The sequence below is a fragment of the Bos javanicus genome, chromosome 5 (assembly GCF_032452875.1).
Source record: "Bos javanicus breed banteng chromosome 5, ARS-OSU_banteng_1.0, whole genome shotgun sequence".
Taxonomy (NCBI): Eukaryota; Metazoa; Chordata; class Mammalia; order Artiodactyla; family Bovidae; genus Bos; species Bos javanicus.
The window spans coordinates 99,751,349-99,761,269 of record NC_083872.1 but is presented as its reverse complement, the minus strand read 5'-3'; the positions used below and the strand labels follow the sequence as shown (position 1 = coordinate 99,761,269).

The 9,921-nt window shown below is 36.6% G+C and overlaps 1 protein-coding gene across 1 annotated transcript; it reads left to right on the top strand.

Annotated features, from left to right (window-relative positions):
- The first annotated feature begins 204 nt into the window (after positions 1-204).
- LOC133248113 (NKG2-A/NKG2-B type II integral membrane protein-like) lies at positions 205-6,806 on the top strand. Its single transcript, XM_061417868.1, has 6 exons — positions 205-752; positions 1,137-1,235; positions 1,728-1,781; positions 2,318-2,469; positions 4,534-4,634; positions 4,956-6,806. The coding sequence occupies exons 1-6, from the start codon at positions 566-568 to the stop codon at positions 5,071-5,073; spliced, it is 711 nt and encodes a 236-aa protein (XP_061273852.1). The 5' UTR covers positions 205-565; the 3' UTR covers positions 5,074-6,806.
- Positions 6,807-9,921: the final 3,115 nt, after the last annotated feature.

The window sequence follows — 9,921 nt, the reverse complement described above, 5'->3', positions numbered from 1 at the left end:
ATGCTTTCTCAGAACTCCTCAACCATTTGAAATAAAGACCATTTGTTATCCTTTTTCATCAATAAATGTAAGTCAACAAATAATGTAATTTAGTGTAGGAAATTATTGTATATGTCAACATTACTCTCTCATCTTTAAAGAACTGTTTGTAACAATTATTAAATTTCAAAAGTATCATAAATATGGGTGAATCTCTCTTGTTAACAGAACATTTTAATTTTAACACAAGCACTATGATGATTTTAAAATATTTCCATGGAATCTGACTTAATAAGGATATTATTGTTCATGAACTTCTTTATTCCTCACTAATTTATTGCTTTTCACTGTTTGAATCAATAATATATGCGTCAAATATATAATATCTTTTTCAAAAAAGCATTCTATCATGAAAAACTTGCTTAAAGTTGTAAGGAATTTACCAGGCTTTAAGTTTGTTCAGCTGCAAAGTGAGCACTAAGCGCTTTGCCCCGCCTGTGTCATTGTACTAGGGTGCTTATCTCACATACACCACTCAACCTCAGTTCACTTCAAGCACAGTCCTTGATCTCACTCAGCTGCAGAGATGAATAACCAAGGAGCAATCTATGCAGAACTGAAGGGAGTCAAGAACTCAAAGAGGCAGATAAGAAAACCTAAGGTTTCTAAAAGTTCCATTTCAATGACTGAGCAGGAATTAACATATGTAGAATTAAATCTTCAAAATGCTCCTCAGAATCTTCATGGGAACGACAGGAATCACCGCTCCAAAGGTAAACACTTACTAGACACACATGCAACTGTTTTAGGATGTGCAGTGGGGTGCAGAGGTGTGGAGGAAGAGTAGGGGATAAGCTCACATATTTTTCACTTTGAGGAACAGAACTTGAAGCTGGATATGGGATTCTGATGTGAAATCGGAGGACTACTTTTATTCTGGCATTACTATAATTTGAAGTCTTTGATCAACAACTCATGTAGTCTTATATTTGCTGAAAACGCAATGGTATATTCTGAGAGAAAGACTACTGTGGTCAAAATGGGTTGGGGTCCAAGTTTATATCCATAACTCTGTGTTCGTGTGGGTTCTTGTGTATGTAAACTCTGAAGAGCTGTCCCCATCACTCCTTTCTCAGTTTCCTTTTCTGTCCCTGCAGGTTCACCATCACCTCCAGAGAAGTTCATTGCTGGGATCCTGGGAATCATCTGCCTCGTCTTGATGTCCACTGTGGTGACAGTGATCATTGTTACTCCTTGTAAGTACGTTTTTGAAAAACTGTAAGGGAACTTATCACTTTACTGATGGTCAATGCCGCTAAACATTTCATAATATTATAGAATGTGCCTATCATTAAAATACATGCATTTAGAATAAATGCAATATGTTATATCTAATTTGTCAGAAATATACAACACAGGAGAATTACAGACAGCATGTATATGTATATTCTGACTTTATAACTCAAAAGCATGCTTTAGGAGGTTTAAAGATCTTTTTGAGAAATACAAATTAATTCTTGAGATTAGTTAAAGCAAATACTGTAAGACGTGGTGAAGTTTGTTCCGTTAGGTTTTTGAAATATTTTTTTTCCATCAAGTCTTCATTACCTAGTTAATTTTTCTTGCTAAATCAGTTTTATTTCAGATTACTCTATTTCTAAACAATAAACTGAATTCTCAAGCTCATACACTAAAATCATTATGATTCATTTAAAGTAATATTAACTTTTTAATGATTAATTTTGTAGCTCCTGTAATACAGGAACAGAATTACTCCTCTCTCATAACAAGGCTCCAGAAAGGTACATAATGATTTTCAAAGTTCTGATAAAAATACAATTCATTTTTGTCTCTATCTTAGGCTAGTGAAAATAAGAATAGATTTGGGGATAGAACATAATTCATAAAATCAGGCAATAAACATTCATATAAATGATTATAGGAGAGTGCTTCTCCCTATGCAATAATATGATCTCCATATCCATTGTTGGCAATTGGCTGTAATTTCGTCCTGCTATAATATGAATAGAGACAAATAATTTTGCTATTCTAAAATAGAAGTTTCATTTCTTGATTTTTAGGACATGTAAAGAGTAGACATTTCTATGTGTTTCCTTTATATGGGGCCATATATTAAAGACAGACCCTCTCTATGAATGCATGAATGAGATTTGTTTTATATGTACCAGGCTTGAGGATGCATAGATATGTTATTATATATATATGTGTGTGTGTGTGTGTGTGTATACATATGTTTATATCTATGCATATATGTAAGTTAATTTTTATTTTCCAAATTCAAATTGTTTTTGAATACTAATTCATAATCTTTCTTCAGAATGTCATCGTGGTCATTGTCCAAAAGACTGGTTTACATATTCCAACAACTGCTATTATGCTAGTTTGGAAAAAAAATCGTGGAATGAGAGTTTGATATCCTGTGCTACTAAGAATTCTACTCTGCTTTATATAGATAATGAAGAGGAAATGGTAAGCTACTAAATGTTTCCAACACTTTGCTAAAGGCTTCATTTAGTCAACATTATATTTGTTAGGATTCACTTGTGCTTTTGTACATATTTGTAGCTTGTTTATTTTAAGGTCTGCTAGTATTCCATTAAACAATGGAATATAACTTTATGATACTTTATTTACATTTTTATACCATTCTTGCATGTGTGGTAATTTCTGGTTCTTGCTTTTCATAGAAAACCATGCTTCTACAAATGCTATTAAATTCTAAAATACACTGTGCTGTCTAATTTTACCATACATCAAGGAAAATAAACATATGATTTTGCCTATAGAATTGTGTAATTGCACATCAGATCATGGAAAAGAAGTTTCAACTTCCCAGCAGCCCCACCGCTCTGTAATATCTTACCATGTCTCCACCTCCTTATTTACTCACTGTCTTGACTTTTGATATTATAGAATCTCTTTGCTTGCTTTTGAATCCCGTGTTCGTGCTTAGTCGTTCAGACATGTCCGACTCTATGCAACCTCAATAACTTCAGCCTGTCAGGCTCCTGTGTCCATGGAATTTTCCAGGCAAGAATACCGAAGTGGGTTGCCATTTTCTACTCCAGGACATGGAATCATACAGGTTGTCCCTGTCTCATCACTGCCATATGATATTTTGCAGTTCCTCCAACTTTTTGCATTTGTGTGAAGTTTGTAAATTTCCACAGCTCATTGTGTGAATTCAACAGTTAAGATCCATTCTTTCCAATCCTGCTGGGTGGAGATGGAGTCTTACACCCTCAGGGATAAAGAGGCTTCTTAGCTTCAGTAGTTTTAGTCGAGACATCCCCTTTGCTGGTCCCACTCCCACCCCTATCACCCAACCCTAGTGTCTCTCAGTGGAGGAAACAGAGGCAATTTCTCTGACTGCTCCTTGTTAGTAAGTGTCCTGATGGATCACCTTGTAAGGCTTACCTGGTGTTGCCTACACGATTCTCTCAATACACAGGAGGAATGGATTACCTGTGCCACCCCCAACAGCTAGGTTAGGTATGGGGTGTTTGGGAAGTAAGAGGCCTAGGTCACTTTCACCTGGTTGGTGGGGAGATACAGGATGCCCCTAATTATCTTTCCCTCACCTCCCACCTTGTTTTCTCATCACGGAGAAGTGATTAGTGATTACAGAGGAGTGGGGCTGCTAGGAAGTCTCAAGCCATATCACCCTTCTCTTTCTACCTTTCAGAGTTCTCTTTTCTCGTGTCTTTCATTAGTCCCATGTTTACAGTTGAACTTAGCAGGGAGGAGCAGAGAGAAATGAGTCTCTGACCCCTTGTCTGGTCCACTGATTCCACCAATACAGAAACAGATGGCTTTGGGGTATATCTAGTCAAAGAATGGTGTCAGGCTCAGAAAACCAAATCCGGCTCTCATGTCACTTATTTTCTCAATTTCATTTCCTTAATTTCCCTCTAAAACTGAAATTCTGAGAAACATATAATAGTAGAGAAATCCACTGGTACTGTCACAATATCCAGAAAAATGAATGTCATGGAATCTAAAGACTTATTTAAAGCCTTGCTATGTTAGTTTTGACATGAGGAAAAATGAAATTATATGAATCAGAATTTTCCTCATTGCACATATTGAATTATTCCACCTTCTTATCCATTAGGCTTAATGTTAGATGCGGTTCACAGCTGTAAGTCTCCCCAAGTTGTTATGCAAGATGTATTCTTTGTGGGATCCCTACAACTAATTCATGTCTTTGTAAATATTCCCTTTATTAAATGGCTGTGGAAAAAAAAAAAAGGAATTTTCCTTATTAACATTAGAACACAGTGACACTGATAAGTATAAATGTTGAGTTAATTTTGAACCAAAAGTACAGATAGTGGTTAATATTTATGGCACTATTAAAACTTCGAACTTTCAACTCCTATGCTTTTTAGTGTTAGATTAGAATCTAACATACTCAATTTGTTCAAAGAATGAAAGATGCTATGAAAGAACACATCCTTTGACTTGCATTTAAAAATTAACAAAAACATTTCATTATGACTATTTAAGTGAAAATTCTTTATTTTGGGCTAGAAATTTCTGATGTCCCTATCAATTATATCGTGGATTCAAGTCTCTCGTGAAGGCCCCGGTCGTCCTTGGAAGTGGCTAAATGGTTCCACTTGCCAACTACAGTAAGTTTGTAAAAAGAATGCTATATAGAGGAGGAAAAATACAAAAAAGAAATATTTTTAAAATAACATGAATACATTTGTCTTAGTCAAATTATAGAAAGCTGAAGGGAGATACTGACAGTTAATAAAATGTTGATACCAATGTTGAAAACTAGGCTACTCTGTAGCCCGATTTCCTAGTAACAAGCTCGTACTGAAATTTTATTAAAGACTTCATTACCCATTTTCAAAATATCTTGTATTACAGTTACACGGAAAATGCTATTGTTTCTTGAGTTGTCTTCATAGAATGTAACAGAATTATGCATTTTTCCATAACAGGATAACAGACAATGTACTTGGTGAACGTAACTGTGCTGTACAAGCTTTATGGGGCATAAAAGCAGAAGACTGTCAGTTTCCAAATGCATACCATTGCAAGCATAAGCTTGAGAATTAAAATATGAGTTTGGATGCTGTTGGGTAACTTGACCTTTTATGAAATGGAAATCGTATTCTGATTGCATACATTTTAAAATGAATTATATTATTTTTTCTGATAATGAATGTTCTTCAAAAACAGTTGAAATATAATTGTGTGTGCTCATTAATTCAGTTGTGTCTGACCCTTTGAGACCCCATGGACTATAGGCTGTCAGGCTTCTCTGTCCAAGGAATTCTCCAGTCAAGAATACTGGAGTGATTCTATTGCCAGAATTTTAAGGAATTTCTACACTCTTCTCCATAGTGGCTGTACCAGTTTGCATTCCCATCAACAGTGTAACAGGGTTTCCTTTTTCTCCACACCCTCTCCAGCAATTATTGTTTGTCGACTTTTTTATGGTGGCCATTCTGACCAGCAGAGAGGATACCTCATTGTGTTTTTAATTAGCATTTCTCTAGTAATGAGTGATCTTGTGATATGAGAAAGCTACATATCTTTTCGTGTGTTTTATTAGCCCTCTGTATATCTTCTTTGGAGAAATGTCTGTTTACTTCTTTGGCCCACTTTTTTTTTTTTTATTTTATTTTATTTTTAAACTTTACAATATTGTATTGGTTTTGCCAAATATCGAAATGAATCCGCCACAGGTATACATGTGTTCCTCATCCTGTACCCTCTTCCCTCCTCCCTCCCCATACCATCCCTCTGGGTCGTCCCAGTACACCAGCCCCAAGCATCCAGTATCGTGCATCGAACCTGGACTGGCGACTCGTTCCATATATGATATTATATGTATTTCAATGTTTAGCCCACTTTTTGATTGGTTGTTCATTTTTCTGGTATTGAGCTGCATGAACTGCTTGTATATTTTGGAGCTTAATTCTTTGTCAGTTGTTTCATTTGCTGTTATTGTCTTCCATTCTGAAGGCTGCCTTTCCATCTGGCTTATAGTTTCCTTCGTTGTGCAAAAGCTTTTAAGTTTACCTAGGTCCCATTTGTATTTTTGTTTTTATTTCCATTACTCTGCAAGGTGGGTCATAGAGAATCTTGCTGTGATTTATGTCAGAGGGTGTTATGCCTCTGTTTTCCTCTAAGAGTTTTAAGAGTTTCACTCCAGTACTCTTGCCTGGAAAATCCCATGGATGGAGGAGCCTGGTAGGCTGCAGTCCATGGGGTCGCTAAGAGTTGGACACGACTGAATGTGTCCAACTTTCACTTTTCACTTTCATGCATTGGAGGAGGAAATGGCAACGTATTCCAGTGCTCTTGCCTGGAGAATCCCAAGGACGGCAGGGCCTCGTGGGCTGCCGTCTATGGGGTCGCACAGAGTTGGACACAACTGAAGTGATTTAGCAGCAGCAGTGTTAAATTTCGGAGAAGGCAATGGCACGCCACTCCAGTACTCTTGCCTGAAAAATCCCGTGGATGGAGGAGCCTGGTGGGCTGCAGTCCATGGGGTTGCTAAGAGTCAGACACGACTGAGCGATTTCACTTTCACTTTTCACTTTCATGCATTGGGGAAGGAAGTGGGAACCCACTCTAATGTTCTTGCCTGGAGAATCCCAGGGACAGTAGAGCCTGATGGGCTGCCGTGTATGGGGTCGCACAGAGTCAGACACGACTGAAGCGACTTAGCAGCAGCAGCAGCACCAGTGTTAAATTTAGATCTTTAATCCATTTTGAGTTTATTTTTGTTTATGGTGTTAGAAAGTGTTCTAGTTTCATTCTTTTGCATATGGTTTACTGGTTATCCCAGCATTTGAATCAGTTCTAATGAGGTGGATGAAACTGGAGCCTATTATATGGAGGGAACTAAATCAGAAAAAGAACCCTCAATACACTAGATTAATGCACATATATGGAATTTAGAAAGAAGGTAATAATGATCCTATATGCAAGGCAACAAAAGAGACACAGATGTAAAGAACAGACTTTTGGAGTATGTGGGAGAAGGCGAGGGTGGGATGATTTGAGAGAATAGCATTGAAACATGTATAATCCCATATATAAAAGAGATGACCAGTGCAAGTTGAATGCATGAATCAGGATACTCAGAGCTGGTGCTCTGGGACAACCCAAGGGATGGGGGAGGGAGGAAGGTGAGAGCGGGGTTCTGAATAGGGGAACACATGTGCACCCTTGGCTGATTCATGTCTATGTGTAAGAAAAATACCACAATATTTTAAAGTAATTATCCTCCAATTAAAATAAATAAATAAATTAAAAAAAAAAAAAGGCTACTGGAGTGGGCTATCATTTCATATTCCCTGGAGGACCTTCCTGACCTAGGAATCAAGCCCTCATCTCCTGCACTGGCAGGCAGTCTCTTTACCACTAGTGCCACCTGGAAAACCCCACTGAAGTATCATATACACATCCAAATATAGGTATTGTTCTTTTGTGTCTCATTTTTTTGCTCAACAGTATGTTTATGGCATTCAAACTTCTAAAAGATTGCATACTGTGTGAGCCCATTTCCATGTAATATCAAAAATAGGAGTAGAGAGACCAAAAGTAGATTAGTGCTTACTAAGGGTTGTCAAGAGACGAAATAGGAAAAGACTGCAAATTGATTAGTGATGAATGCTTTCTAGAGTTTGATAGTAGTGATGGTTGTAAACTGTGAATAATTTTAAAATCATGGAGTTATATATTTTAAATGGATATATTTTATGTTCTGTAAATTAACACCTAATAAAGTTTTTAAAAAAGTAAGTGCTTTGGGACTGCATTTAATCTTTAAAATAATTTCTGAAGATAATCGTCTTACAATATTGACTCTTCCAGTCACTATTCATGCTTTATCCTTCCAATCAATTAGGTTTTCTTTAAATTCTCCCTATTTTATTGATCAATTTTTATTTATTATTTTTTTGTGTGACCCTGTTCGGCATGTGGTATCTTGATTCAGTGACCAGGGATCGAACGCCCACTCCCTGCACCGGGAAGCAAGTAACCGAACCACTGGACCACCAGCGAAATCCCTCTAGAATATTTTATAGTTTCCAACATAGAAATTTCACACAAATATGGACATTTCATAGCCATGCTTTTGTAAATATCAATTTTGTTTTTAAATTTGTAGTAATTGTTGCTGCTACAAATAGAATTGTGCCCAATGACTTCTCTGATTGTAGGTATTAATTTTATTATTTCAAATATATATTCCTCTGGATTGTTTATGTAAATAGATATTGCATCTCTGAATAATCACGTTTTATTTCTTCCCTCCAGGTGCAATAACTTTATCTTGTTTTTCTTTTCTTTTTTTTTTCTCTTCTTGTTTTTGACTTATTTTTACCAAATTGGCTTTTATTTCCATCATTGAACAGATGATACAGTAAAGGTCTTATAAGTATCCTTCCTATACTGGGGGAAAATATTTCAATATTTCATCGCTCAAATATGAGGTCTTTTTAAAGGTTTTTTCATATACCTTTCTAACATAAAAGCAATTCAATAGCATTCAAAAAATTTTATAGGTTTTGTATGCAGTCATGTTACCATTTTAATATTTTTCTTTCAATGAAATGACAACATTTTTAATGTTTTTGAAATATCTCTTTCCTTCAAATGTTGACCAATTATGCATTCTTGAAATAAAACAACAAAAAACATTCTGTATTTTCTTCCTTTGAAAAACCACTGCATATATCATATTTAGATTAAGATGATTTTCTTCATCCATTTATCACAAGGAATTTGGAGTGAGTCCGTTGATATTATGTAACTTGACATGTTTTGTTATCAAGGCTCTTTGGAAGCCTCTGTTTTACGGTGAAAGACCTGGCATAGTTTTAAGTGTTATTATTCACTACTGTTAGCATTAGAGCTCCTAGAATTTTTTGTAGGAAGGTTTGTACAGTGAACCTAATATATTTAACACATGTTAAGCTTATACAGGTTTATGGTTGTTGTACTACATTTGTTAATTTGCATTTTCTAGACATTCTATTTCATATGGATTTTAAAAAGTTCTTATAATACAGCTTTATTGTCTGTTTAACGTACGTAAAAACCATAATGGTTTTGTCAGGTTTCAGTTCAGTCACTCAGTCATGTCTGACTCTGCAACCCCATGGACTGCACTATGCCAGGCCTCCCTGTCCATCATCAACTCCTAGAGCTTGCTCAAACTCATGTCCATCGACTCGGTGACACCATCCAACCATCTCATCCTCTGTTGTTCCCTTCTCCTCCCGCCTTCAATCTTTCCCAGCGTCAGGGTCTTTTCCAGTGAGTCAGTTCCTCCCATCAGGTGGCCAAAGTATTAGAATTTCAGCTGCAGCATCAGTCCTTCCAATGAATATTCAGGACTGATTTTCCCCAGGATGGACTGGTTTGATCTCCTCCCAGCCCAAAGGACTCTCAAGAGTCTTCTCCATCACCACAGTTCAAAAGCATCAGTTCTTCAGTGCTCAGCTTCTATATGGTCCAATTCTCACATCCATACATGACTACTGAAAAACCAAACTTTGTCTAGACAGACCTTAAAGCAGTGTCTCTGATTTTAACATGCTGTCTAGTTTGGTCACAGCTTTCCTTCCAAGGAACAAGCATCTTTCAATTTCATGGCTGCAGTCAAATCTGTAATTTGGAGTCCAAAAAAATAAAGTCTCTCACTGTTTCCATTGTTTCCCCATTTCTTTGCATAAACTGATGGGATTGGATACCATGATCTTCGCTTTCTGAATGTTAAGTTTTAAGCCAGGTTTTTTACTCTCCTATTTCATTTTCATCAAGAGGCTCTTTAGCTTTTGCTTTCTGTCATAAGGGTGGTGTCATCTACATATCTGAGGTTATTGATATTTCTCCCAGTAATCTTGATTCCAGCTGTGCTTCATCCAGCCTGGCATTTCGCAT